The sequence below is a fragment of the Neoarius graeffei genome, chromosome 13 (genome assembly GCF_027579695.1).
Source record: "Neoarius graeffei isolate fNeoGra1 chromosome 13, fNeoGra1.pri, whole genome shotgun sequence".
In the NCBI taxonomy this organism is placed as follows: Eukaryota; Metazoa; Chordata; class Actinopteri; order Siluriformes; family Ariidae; genus Neoarius; species Neoarius graeffei.
The window spans coordinates 36,588,731-36,603,131 of NC_083581.1; the positions used below are offsets into that span (position 1 = coordinate 36,588,731).

The 14,401-nt window shown below is 46.7% G+C and overlaps 1 protein-coding gene across 3 annotated transcripts in view; it reads left to right on the forward strand.

The window, feature by feature from the left end:
- The window catches only part of LOC132896664 (cyclin-dependent kinase-like 5), a 201,651-nt gene that overhangs the window by 165,328 nt on the left and 21,922 nt on the right, over positions 1-14,401 (forward strand). For all 3 annotated transcript variants that reach the window (XM_060937649.1, XM_060937651.1, XM_060937650.1), the window contains exons 11-12: positions 11,315-11,478; positions 13,274-14,276. In XM_060937649.1, the coding sequence (XP_060793632.1) occupies positions 11,315-11,478; positions 13,274-14,276 (1,167 nt within the window). The remainder of the gene's footprint in view (positions 1-11,314; positions 11,479-13,273; positions 14,277-14,401) is intronic.

The window sequence follows — 14,401 nt, forward strand, 5'->3', positions numbered from 1 at the left end:
TGTATGCATGAACAGTGTGTTTGCTGTCAAGCCATGTGGGCAGTAGTGCCTGTTTCCTCCTGCTGATGACTCACGGCTTGCTTGTGCAGCACCTTGGCATTTCATCTAAGCATCTTAGGCTTATCTCATTTTATTATTTCATTGGATAGAATTCACTCTGTAATGTAGGGATGAACCAAACAAATTTAGCTTCGCAGAATTTTTAATCATGTTGACTGAACTTCTGGGAACATTCAACCTGTCAAGTTTTATCAACATTTATAAACATTCCTACAGTGTTCCTATTTAAGTGGTAGCAGGAATGTTAACATAAATGTTTCGATAATTTATTTTTTATACAATATTATATACATATTAACTGTGGATGTCATCTGAGCAAATGTTTGTCTCATGTTATTGTTGTAATGTTACAGCTGACCTTCTTAGGTCCTACTGAATACATTCTGGTGATGCTCACTGTTATCTGGGACAATATGTCACACATCTGTATATACAAAGCAGCCAATTCATTGCTACAAAATTAAAGCGTGAGAAATAGGAGGCTATGCCTTTGCTGATGGCACTAAGAGACACACAGACCTTCAAGACTGGTACTGACAGATACAGGGGCCAGACCTCAGAGACCAAAAGCTGCACAGGTCACACCTCCTTCACTGGTACCAACAGGCACACAGGCCACCCCTCCTTAACTGATACTGACAGACACACACATTCTACACCTCCTTAACTGGGACTGATCACCACACAAGCCACACCTCCTTCAGTAGGACTTTTTGACACACAGACCATGACTCCTTCACTGAGACTGTTGACCACACAAGCCACGCCTTCTTCACTAGGAATTATAGACACACAGACCACGCCTGCTTCACTGGGACTGATAACCACACAAGCCACACCTCGTTCACTTGAACTGATAGACACAGAGGCCACGACGCCTTCACTGACACTGATGGCCACGCCTCTTTCACTAGAACAGATAGACATACAGGCCACGCCTCCTTCACTGACACTGATGCCCACCCAAGCCATGCCTCCTTCACTAAGACTGATAGACACACTGACCACACCTCCTTCACTGATACTGACGACCACACAAGCCATGCCTCCTTCACTGGAAATTATAGAGGGCTACCGCGTGACGTCACCGTACCACAAGATTTTGTTAGGGCGCCATATTGGAAGACCTCAAGTACATACATACATACATACATACATACATACTCACAATATAAAACAAACTACGAGCGAGAGTTTTTTACTACTTATCTGTTTTTATTTATATATCTTTGAATTATTTGGACATGGGGAAAAACTATATTTAAAATCCAAAGAGGGATGGAGGGAGGAAAATTAAAACAAAAGAAAGAAATGAAATATATAACATAAATGTGATAAAATTAAGGATGTTTTTATTCAGTAAACATTTTTAAAAAATGTTCTACAACACTCTAGCCTAGTGACTTACCAGTAACAAAATGGTCTGAACATATTCTGTACTGTTGTAGATTTGAAGTATTCAGATCAGCTCTGCATAAAGCAGCTAAATCCTCTCTCTGTCTCCTGGCAGAAAGCTCCTTGGTTTGTTCCCCTTGTGTCTCAATCACAGCTGGTATTCTGTAGAAAGACTTCTTTTCACCTTTCCCATCAGCTTTGTTAGAACACCCTAACACCGCACAAAAGTTTACCACTGTAGGTTGTTTGATGAACCAAGTGCATGAAATTCTAACGAAAACACCCTAGTCATTAGACACACTAAATGTGTCAGTGGCTGGCTGTAATAAACGCAGCCAAGGGACAAAACCATCAATCAGAGTCAGTTTCTCAACATATTGCTTCCTTTCAGCAGGCTTCAGGGTTCTGAAATAATCTGCCATGTCCACAGATCATGCACAGACTTATCCATTATATCCACAGTTTTTTGCCAAGTCTCACACAGGTTTCTTTCAAGTCTACTGTTGGGCCAATAAATCATAAATAAAGCCACTCCACTTTATTCTCGTGGGTTCACATACCGCTGCCGTTATTTCCCCCAATCACGAGTTTGTTGGTCTTCCAATATGGCGCAGGGTTTGTTTACTTCCGGTTTCGGGTGACGTCAGTGCAAGGGGTCTATAGACACACAGACCACGCCTCCTTCACTAAGACTGATAGACACAGAGGCCACGCCTCTTCACTAGGACTAATACACACACAGACCACGCCTGCTTCACTGGGACTGATAACCACACAAGTTACACCTCGTTCACTTGAACTGATAGACACAGAGGCCACGACGCCTTCACTGATACTAATGGCCACACAAGCCACGCCTCTTTCACTAGAACAGATAGACACACAGGCCACGCCTCCTTCACTGATACCGATGCCCACCCAAGCCACGCCTCCTTCATGAGAAATTATAGACACACAGACCACGCCTCCTTCACTGATACTGATGCCCACCCAAGCCACGCCTCCTTCACTAGAAATTAGACACACAGACCATGCCTCCTTCACTAGGACTGATAGACACAGAGGCCACGCCTCCTTCACTAGGACTGATACACACATTGGCCATGACACCTTCACTAGGACTGATACACACATTGGCCACAACGCCTTCACTGATATTGACAGACAAACACACAGGCCACATCTCAGGCTGATGACCACACAGGCCACATGCCTTCACTTGGATGGATATACACAATCCACACCTCTTTCACTGATACTAATAGACACACGGGCCACACCTCCTTCACTTTGAATGACATACATGCAGGCCACACCTCTTTCACTGTAACTGACAGACAAGCAGGCCACACCTTTTTCACTCTGACTGACAGGCACAGAGGCTTTACCCTAGTATTTAGATGTCGTTGATCGTATAACAGAAACTATAATCATAAGATTATAGCTATATTGTAGATATATAATATAATGTATTAATAATAATGTAATGTAGATGAGAGAGTACTTATGCTTGTAAATGCACATTTCTCTTCACCTCTTGTGTTCCTCCTCTATCTCCCTGCTCTTTTCTGTTTCTTTCCTGTCTGACTTTAGCTGAAGATGTGCTGCTGCACCTGTCCTCTATCATCAGTTTGCTAAAAGGTCACCAACATAAACACTGTCACACTTTACTGTCAGCAAATGTGAGGCGGTTTGCAGGGCCTTCAGTGTTTACAAGTTTCAAAAGGCCATTGAGCAGAGAGAAGGATAAGGGGAAATATTCAAGTCTGTGCTGCAAAGACCCATGCAGTTGTAAAGGACCAGTAGAAAACTTCGTTTTGCATTTTATCAGATAAAACAAGGGCATTTTCAACCAGGCACGAGCTTTGTGTCTGACACTGGATCTGTTTGACCACAATTCAGCTCTTCCACATCCAATTCAACTTCCTGATTAAAGGCTGATTAAAGTTCATCCATCCATCCATCATCTGTAGCCGCTTATCCTGTCCTACAGGGTCGCAGGCAAGCTGGAGCCTATCCCAGCTAACTATGGGAGAGAGGCAGGGTACACCCTGGACAAGTCGCCAGGTCATCGCAGGGCTGACACAGACAACCATTCACACTCACATCTACAGTCAATTTAGAGCCACCAATTAGCCTAACCTGCATGCCTTTAGACTGTGGGGGAAACCGGAGCAAACCCACGTGGACATGGGGAGAGCATGCAAACTCCACACAGAAAGGCCCTCGTCGGCCGCTGGGCTTGAACCCAGGACCTTCTTGCTGTGAGGCGACAGTGCTAACCACTACACCACCGTGCCACCCTAGGATTGGTTCAGTTACACGAAAAAAAGAAATCATATTTGCACAATTTCCCATGCATTCAGTCAGTCAGTTGTTAGCTAGTGTCTGAAATTTCCTTTGGACTGGAGCTACAAGGCTAAGGTAGCTAGCAAGTAATGAAAGTGTCATTTGTTCCTCTAAATATCTGTCTTTATTCTATCCACATTCACTGGATATGACCAATCACACGCTCGGATTGGCTACTCTACTACTGGGTTATCAGTTCATCTATCATGAGTAGAGAAAAACAAAATGGCCAAGCGTGTTGCCGAACCAACTGAGGACAGAATGAAAACTCAACTTGAAAACAAACCCCCCCAAAATACAAAAAAGCAACAAAATATGGAATGAAAGTATTTGCTGGTAAGAATGTATCTTTTTTATTTTTCAAGAATTATTATTATAGCATTGTGGCAGTGGGAGCGTGGCTGAGCGTCAGTTTGTGAATGGAGGGCGGGGTTGGGGAAGGTGAGTGGCCAAGTTGTTACACCTGTTGTCAACTGATGTGTGTGTGTGTGTGTGTGTGTGTGTGTGTGTGTGTGTGTGTGTGTGTGTGTGTGTGTGTGTGTGTGTTTCTTGCAGTGACGGTGGAACATAAGAGTGGCAGGAAAGCAAAGAAGGGGCGCTGGGACCAAAGCACGACTGTGTGTGTGTGTGTGTGTGTGTGTGTGTGTGTGTGTGTGTGTGTGTGTGTGTGTGTGTGTGTATGCACCTACATGTCCTAGAGTGTGAAAATAAGCTGAAAAGCTGTTAATAAACGTGTGTCAAACATTAGCTCCCATCTGCCATGCTTCTCTACTCCACCCACATCAGGGAAACTATCACAGTGGTGCCAAAACCCAGGAGTACAGAAGGGAGCCTGCCCATGGAGTCCTCACCGTTCGAGGACCTCATTCATGCCCTTGCTACCGCTCAGCATAACCAGCATCAAGCGCTGATCGCCCTCCAGAAGGAGCAGGAACAACGCTTCGAGGCCTTGATGCTGGCCCAACAAGATGATCAACAAGCGTTCCAGCACCTGCTTGCGTCGGCGGGGTCCTTGACCGCCACCGCAGCGGACCCTCCCCATCTCACCCTAACGAAGATGGGTCCACACGACAATCTGGAAGCCTTCCTCACGCTCTTCGAGCAAGCAGCCAAAGCGTGGGGGTGGCTGGTCGAACAGCGCGCAGCACGCCTACTTCCGCTGCTGACTGGCGAGGGGCAGCTCGCCGTGCTGCAGCTCCCCGCCGACAGCCGGCTCATACTGTATATGCTGACTTAAAGCAAGCCATTCTGCAGTGTGTCAGCCACTCCCCGGAACAACAGTGTCAGTGCTTCCGGGCACTGAAGTTGGAGGAGGTCAGCCGGCCGTTTGCGTTTGGCCAACAGCTCCGGGACACCTGCTGGTGGTGGCTGAGGGCGGATGACTGTGATGCCGAGGGAATTATCGACCTGGTGACACTGGAACAATTCATCGTGCGACTTCCGGAAGGAACGGCAGAGTGGGTCCAGTGTCATCACCCGGCGTTGCTGGAACAACCCATCGAACTGACGGAGGACCACCTGGCAGCGGTTCCAACAGCAGGAGGATGTATCGCCTCTTCTCTTTTCTCTCTCTCTCGCTCTCTCTCTTTCCCCCTCTGCTTCCCATCCCCGCCCTCTTCCTCTACTGCGGAGGTGGGGGCCGGTCCCCCCCCAGCTGGCCCGACGCACCCATGGTGTCCTCCCGCTTTCCCCTTCCGTGTCTGTGTCTTCTCCCCCTCAGGTGGGTGACGCCCAAAACACCAGTGCAGAGGGAGAGCCTGGGCCAGTGTGCTGGCGCTGCGGGGAGCCAGGACATTTCCAAGGGCAGTGCTCCACGATGGAAGTGGTGAAGGTATTGTGTGTGCACGGGAATGTTCACAACTACCCATTAGTGTCCGTACACATTTTATTTCGGGGAGAGAAGCATAGAATAAAGGCAGCGGTTAATCCTCGTCTCACCCACTCACTAATTTTGGGGACTGATTGGCCAGGGTTTAAAGAACTGATGGAACACATAGTAAGAGGTGGGTCCTGTATTAATATGTCATGGGAAGGTCCCAGTGTGGCATTGGCTGGGGAAGCTGTCACAGAGCTGTCTACGTCAGCACTGCGTCAGGGCAGTACGAGGAGTGAGGAGCAGCCTGCCCCTCCTCCCTCTCTCAGGGATTCCCTTGAGGATTTCCCATTAGAGCAGTCACGAGACGAGACTGCGCCATGCATTTGACCAAGTGAGAATAATCAATGGTCAAACTCCCCAGCCGAGCGCGACACTGGCCTTCCCCTATTTCGCTATTATTAAGGATAGGTTGGGTTGAGTGCTGCAGGACACTCAAACTGGTGAACAAATAACCCAGTTGTTGATCCCAAAGAGCCGTAGGGAAGTCGTATTCCATGAGGCTCACTTTAACCCCATGGCCAGACACTTGGGGCAGGATAAAACACTAGCCCGAATAATGGCCCAGTTCTATTGGCCAGGGATTCGCGGGGATGTCCGTTGGTGGTGTGTAGTGTGCCGCGAATGCCAATTAGTAAATCCCACGGCCACTCCAAAAGTGGCTTTGCGCCCTCTCCCTCTAATCAAGACCCCTTTTGAGAGAATTGGGATGGATCTCATTGGGCCATTAGATTGGTCAACATGAGGATATCGCTTTATTTTAGTTCTGGTGGACTATGCAATGCAATATCCGGAAGCGGTGCGTCTCCGCAATATCTCAGCATGCAGTATTGCGGAAGCGTTCTTTCGTATTATCGGCCGGGTCAGGATTCCGAAAGAAATCCTGACAGACCAAGGCACTACATTTACCGTATGTCATGCACACTGTGCGAACTGTATGGGTTATTGGGACTTAAGTCTATTCGCACCAGTGTCTATCACCCACAAACAGATGGCTTATTGGAGCGGTTTAATCAAACCCTCAAAAACTTAATTCAGAAATTTGTAAGTGAGGATGCACGTAATTGGGATAAATGGCTCAAGCCCCTGTTATTTGCAGTTCGAGAGGTCCTGCAAGCCTCCACAGGTTTTTCACCATTCGAATTATTATATGGACGGAAGCTGCGTGGCATTTTGGACGTGCTGTGAGAAAAGCGGGAGGAGGGACCTTCGCCTAGCAAGAACAAAATTCAATATGTTCTCGACCTGTGTGCAAAACTCCACACACTCACTCACTTAACCCAGGAGAATTTGTGGCAGGCACAAGAACGTCAAGTCCAACTGTATGACAGGGGCACGCACCTTAGGGAGTTAAGCCGGGAGACAAAGTGCTTGTATTATTGCCCACATTGAGCTCCAAATTAATCAGCAAGTGGCAAGGGCCCTTTGAGGTCACACGGTGAGTTGGGGACATCGACTATGAGGTGAGTCGAACAGATAGGGGTGGGGCATTGCAAATTTACCACCTCAACCTGTTAAACATTGGAACAAGGGGGTCCCCGTGGTGTTGGTGTCAGCAGTCCCTAAGAAGGCGGAGCTGGGGCCGGAGGTACAAAAAAATAAAAAATAAAAATAACACCTCAAGCCACTCCGGTCCCTTGTGGAGACCACCTCTTGCCGGCCCAACTCAGGGAGGTAGCCAAGTTGCAAAAGAAATTTTCCGACATGTTCTTGCCCCTACCCAGTCGCACCCAGCTCATAGAACACCACATTGAGACGCCCCCAGGGGTGGTGGTGCGTAGCTGCCCTTACCGCTTGCCCGACCACAAAAAAAAGGCGGTCCGGGATGAACTCAAGGCCGTGCTTGAAATGGACATAATCGAGGAGTCCCACAGTGACTGGAGCAGCCTGGTGGTCCTGGTTCCCAAGACCGACGGGTCGGTCCAGTTCTGTGTGTACTATAGAAAGTTTGACGCATACCCAATGCCCCGCATTGATGAGTTGCTCAATCGATTAGGCACTGCTCACTTTTATTCAACACTGGAGCTAACAAAGGGATATTGGCAGATCCCCTTGACTCCTCTATCCCGAGAGAAAATGGCCTTTTCCACACTGTTTGGGTTACACCAATTTGTCACACTTCCTTTTGGGTTATTTGAGGCTCCTGCAACATTCCAGCAGCTCATGGACAAGATCCTCTGCCCTCACGCCACCTACGTGGCCACGTACCTCGACAACATCATTATCTATAGCAATGATTGGCCATGGCATGTGGAACATCTTAGGGCCATCCTAAAGTCGCTGAGGTATGCGGGTCTCGCAGCTAACCCGAAAAAGTGTGCAATTGGGCAGGTGGAAGTACAATATCTGGGTTTCCACTTGGGTCATGGGCAGGTGCATCCCCAAATTAACAAGAGTGCAGCGATTGCAGCCTGCCTGAGGCCCAAGACCAAAAAGGAGGTGAGACAGTTCCTGGGGCTGGCTGGCTACTATCATAGGTTCATACCTAATTATTCGGATGTCACCAGCCCACTGATCTCACTAAAATGGGAGCACCAGATCAAGTCCAGTGGATGGAGCAGTGCCAACAGGCTTTCTCTAAGGTAAAAGCTGCACTGTGTGGGGGGCCACTTTTACACTCTCCTGACTTCTCTCTCCCCTTTGTTTTACAGACAGTAGCATCGGACAGGGGGCTGGGGGCCATTCTGTCCCAGAAGGTGGAAGGCAAGGAACGGCCCATGCTGTACATGAGCCGCAAGCTCTCAATGCATGAAAGCAAGTACAGCACTATCAAGAAGGAGTGTTTGGCCATCAAGTGGGCAGTCCTTGCCCTCCGATACTACCTGCTGGGATGCCCTTTCACCCTCTATTCAGACCACACACCCCTCCAGTGGCTCCACCGCATGAAGGATGCCAACGCGTGGATCACTCGTTGGTATCTTGCCCTCCATCCATTTAAATTCGAGGTGGTCCACAGACCGGGGGGCACAGATGGTGGTGGCGGACTTCCTGTCCCGTCGGGGGGGGGGAGTCCGCTGCAGGCCGGACGACTCCCTGGCCTGAGTCGGACGGTGGGGGTATGTGGCAGTGGGGGTATGGCCGAGCATCAGTTTGTGAATGGAGGGCGGGGTCGAGGAAGATGAGTGGCCAAGTCATTACACCTGTTGTCAACTGATGTGTGTGTGTGTGTGTTTATTGCAGTGACGGTGGAACATAAGATGGGCAGGAAAGCAGAGAAGGGGCACTGGGACCAGAGCATGTGTGTGTGTGTGTGTGTGTGCACCTACGTGTCCTAGAGTGTGAAAATAAGCTGAAAAGCTGTTAATAAACGTGTGTCAAACATTAGCTCCTGCCTGCCATGCTTCTGTACTCCACTCACATCAGGGAAACTATCACAAGCATTTTTAACGAATTGCTACTGTCATTTCACCGGTTTGTTCACATTCTAAGTGGAAATGATTTTGTTGGACATTTTGTATAAAGTTTTTATTTATTGAATTTGCAAAAAAGGAAAAATAAAAATGCTCTGTTTCTCAAAATCCAGTGAATGTGGATAGAATAAAACCGTTATTCCACTCAATCTTGTCGTACATGGCTTATAGCCAACTCGGCTATCAGCTCATGTACGACTCGATTTCATGGAATAACTGTTAAATAACTTACTATAAACTATAAACATGACTAAACTATGTAGTGTAGTGTAGCTAAAAGGGTGGCCATCTTGGACAACAGGAATAATTTATTTCTTACTGCAATATGATATCATTCCACACCCTAAGGCCCCACCTTCCAAACTACTGTCAACAGTTTCCCAAAACTACAATCAAAGATTTGGACAGTTCATGTCAAGTAAGAAATCCATTAGTTTTTTAGCTACACTAGCTTTGTAGCGCTATCGAAAACCAAACACATCTTTGACACTGATCAAGTACAATTGAGAAAAGTGAACATTTATGTATAAGGTGCATTAGAAAGAGGTTACTTATATAACAATGTGGGTTTTTTTGGCCGTATCCATTCCCAAATACAAACTGTATAAAACTCTCTTTAGAAATAGGCAAAAATGTGTGTATGTGTGAGAGAGAGAGAGAGAGAGAGAGAGTGAGCGTGAGAGAGGGGACACGGCAGAGCTTTAGGCTCTGTTAGATGAGTTTCATTACATTGAGCACCCAGTGAAGCTGTTTCACATTTATGATAATTAGGGTGATTCATGTTAACATCTCTTATTTAGCTGAGGACGAGATGGTATTAATATGCTGATCCTATGCTAATTGTATTCACACTGCAGTGTCTTTCGTTTGCGTGCATTTGAATGAGCTGCTGTTGAATATTATGACATAACCTTGAACTTTAGCGAGCATACCAATCAAAGCATCACAGGAACTCACAGATGATTGCTTTCACAGATTTGGAATACAATGGCTTGAGACCAGCGTCTTCTCTTAAAGTGTGCAATGTGGATGTGTGCTAATAAACTCGGAGCTAATCCGGGGAGGCTGTGTGGGATTGTCTGTATGTCTGTTTTTAACTGGAGCGTTAAAAATTCCTGCAGTGGGCCAAATGGCAGTTTGCTGCAACAGCAGAACCTTTTGAACAGCAGTGGAAGTTGGATACAAGCAACTCCCAAATGAGACAAGAAGCTTTTCTGTCTTCACGTTTATTCACATTGTACAATGACAGGGTTGTGATGCAAAGTGGAGGTGTTTCCACCACAAAGTTTGTTATTTTTCCAATAACAGCATATCTTAAAGTGTTTTATCCCTCTTATACGACAGCAATATGCCAGTGGTTACAATTGTATTATTTTATTATGTTATACACTCACCGGACACTTTAATAGGAACTTGTTGTCGATTCTAAGGTTTCTGTTCTTGGCTGGCAGGAGTGGAACCCAATGTGGTCTTCTGCTGTTGCATACTGAGATGCTTTTCTGCTCACCACAGTTGTAAAAAGTGGTGATATGAGTTGCTATATCCTTCCTGGCGGCTTAAACCAATCTGGCTATTTTCCTCTTACCAAAAAGGCGTTTGATTCCACCCACAGAACTGTCCCTGTAAACTCTACAGACTGTTGTGTGTGTGTGTGTGTGTGTGTGTGTGTGTGTGTGTGTGTGTGTGTGTGTGTGAAAACCCCAGGAGATAAGCAGTTTCTAAAATATTCAAACCAGTCCATCGGGCACCAACACCCATGCCATAGTGAAAGTCATACTTTATGATCACAATTTTTCCCATTCTGATGTTTGAAGTGAACATTAACTGAAACTCTTGATTTGTATCTGCATGATTTTAATGCATTGCGCTGCTGTCAAGGGATCGGCTGATTAGAGAACCGCATAAAACAGCAGGTCCATGGGTGTTCCTGATAAAGTGGCCAGCGAGTGTATGTTCATTTGTTAAATGCCAGCACATTTTGCTTAACCAGTTTAAATTATATGGAGCGCCTGCCCTGAGTGAGCTGTCACTATAGAAACTATATCATGTTAAAACAAAGCCACGTGCTTTAAAATATGTTTAACTACTGTGGCTTATACAATAGTACTGCTTAAGCAAATATCCTTGGTGTTGGCTCTGTCCTGGTGAAACCATCCAGCTGGACTAAACAATGATCTTTGATTTTTTTTTTCTCAACTCACTTGCTTTTGTGTAACTGCCATTTCAGAATCTGCTGCTTTTAAACCCGAATGAGCGTTTCCTGACGGAGCAGTCTCTAAACCACCACGTATTCCAGAGCCAGCGGCAGACTGAGCGACCCGGCCCCCCGACACCTACACCCATCCGCTCATCCAAGAGAAAACCCCACCACGACAACACCGCCCTCAGCAGGTCAGGACAAGGAAGCACACTGATTGACTGTGGCTTGAACCTATAATATGTCATGCATAACAGAACATTTGCTGCTCTGCATACAGAACATCTGAAGAACAAAATCCTTCATACAAATGCATTCCAAGCGTACTGAACACTGGAACTGGATAAAAGAAAGAATTTAATGGGGATTAATATTTAATATGATGTGGACATAGCAGATCTAAATATCGAGCGTACGCAAAAATAGGTTTCATAATTATATTATTACTAGGAGTAGCTTCATTACTGTGATATAACTGTAAAGCAATTTACATAGTTAATAATTTACAAAGTTTTTAGTAAGCTTCCTTTAAAGTATATCTGGATGTTTCATATATATATATATATATATATATATATATATATATATATATATATATATATATACTTGATACAGACCGTGGAGCGGCATGGTGGTGTAGTGGTTAGCGCTGTCGCCTCACAGCAAGAAGGTCCAAGCCCCGTGGCCGGCGAGGGCCTTTCTGTGTTGAGTTTGCATGTTCTCCCCGTGTCCGCATGGGTTTCCTCCGGGTGCTCCGGTTTCCCCCACAGTCCAAAGGCATGCAGGTTAGGTTAACTGGTGACTCTAAATTGACCGTAGGTGTGAATGTGAGTGTGAATGGTTGTCTGTGTCTATGTGTCAGCCCTGTGATGACCTGGCGACTTGTCCAGGGTGTACCCCGCCTTTCGCCCGTAGTCAGCTGGGATAGGCTCCAGCTTGCCTGCGACCCTGTAGAACAGGATAAAGCGGCTAGAGATAATGAGATGAGGATGAATGAGATACAGACTGTACTTCTTTCTACATGTATGCTTGTATACACATTAGTATACTTGTTGTAAAATTAAGTAAACTTTTAGTATACATTCACCGGCCACTTTAATAAGAACTTGTTCTTGATTCTAAGATTCCTGTTCTTGGCTGCAGGAGTGGAACCCAATGTGGTCTTCTACCGTTGCATGCTGAGATGCTTTTCTGCTCACCATGGTTGTAAAGAGTTGCTATGAGTTACTATATCCTTCCTGGCAATAAAGCTCAAACCAGTCTGGCCATTTTCCTCTGAGCTCTTTTATCAACAAGGCGTTTGTTTCCACCTACAGAACTGTCGCTCACTCAGTGTTTTTTGTTTTTCGCACCATTCTATGTAAACTCTACAGACTGTTGTGTGTGTGTGTGAAAACCCCAGGAGATCAGCAGTTTCTGAAATACTCAAACCTGTCCATCTGACACCAAGTGAAAGTCACACTTTGAGATCACAATTTTTCCCATTCTGATGTTTGAAGCGAACATTAACTGACGCTCTTGATTTGTATCTGCATGATTTGATGCATTGTGCTGCTGTCAAGGGATCGGCTGATTAGAGAACTGAGTAAAACAGCAGGTGGATGGGTGTTCCTATTAAAGTGGCCAGTGTACATTAGTACACTTTCTTTTTTTTTTTTTTAAGTGAAGTCATAGCCAAATATTACTTAGTCATCAGTTTCAACAAATAGAAGTGATACACATTACAAACCTGGATACAGAAAGTATCATTTTTGCCTTACGATCTCTTTACCATTTCTTGTCTTCATCAACCTGAGCCCAATGTCGTTGTTTTCATTGTCAACTAGATACTTTGCATAACAAATCTGCATTAAGAACTTAACTGGCTGATTTAGCATATTAGTATGACAGAATGATCTGGACACCTATTATGTTTTCTTCATGATGATAATCGAATAGATTTCTGTAGTCTTTCTCTTTCTCATGCCCTCTACTTCTTCTCTTTGTAAGGAGTCATGGTAGTAAGAGCTCAGGACACCATCGTTCCAACAGCCGGGACTGTTCTAGCCTACCACGTCATAATCAAGCCGAGCTGCACCCACAGAGCGCTGAAGCGTTCCTGAATGGTGCCGTTCCTGCATCCAGCAGCCTGAGTCCCACACTGCATGCCAAATCTTTCCATTCCCCCCAACCCCTTAACCGCTCAGCATCCTGCGGCAAAGACCTTGCCTCGCTCAGCCCCAAGAAGGCGCGAGCCAAAGCCTCCGATCTGGACTTCGATTTGCCCAAGGTGTCAGATGGCCCTGGTGCCAAATACCTCAAATCCAATGCCTCGCGCTCCCACAACCGCCACTCGTTTGTGGAGGGTAAGAATAATACACTGCAGGGAGAGCGGGAGAAGCATGTACGCCACGGCGAGCCAATGCCACTGAATTCAAGCACCAAAAGCTCTTCCTCTTTTATGAGTCTGTCCAAGAGCCATGGAGCATTGACTGATGCCAAGTCCATCAGTAACTTGAGCGATCCACGCCTTCTCCAAGACGATGCACCGCTGCCCTCGCGATACTTCCCTTCCAGCTGCCTGGACCTGAATGCCAATCTGAACCTGGGGGCACCCGGCAGCCCCGCCTTGCGTCACAGCCCCGGAGGGCGTGCCAAGTCTGAGCGTCAGGTGGACTCGTCACTCCGCCGCTCATCAACACGCCACAAGGGCCAGCAAGAGGAGGCCAAAGCCACAGAAACCCTGGATCCTGGAGGAGGAGCTCGTGACTTCCCCTACGGCCTCGGGTACACCAGCCCTTTCTCATCACAACAACGCCCCCACAGGCACTCCATGTATGTGCGACGGGAGCGCAGTCGACCGCACGGAGCCGATATAGGCCTGGTACTGGGGCAGAGTGCTCCTGCTCGTGCCAGCAGCCTCCAGATGCTCTCGCCGCAGCTGCAGCACCGCACACTCCCTAGGCACGTGGGCAGCTCCAGCAGCCGTGATGAGCCCCCTGATGACCTCAGGGTCAGTCTCACTGCACACACTCCTGTCTTTGACGTTGCTGATGTGTGTGAATCTTGCTTATAATGGTTGCATGCTGGTTCCTGCTAATTAGACTAATTGCTTCTAATTTGTTTTCGAATTCCTGA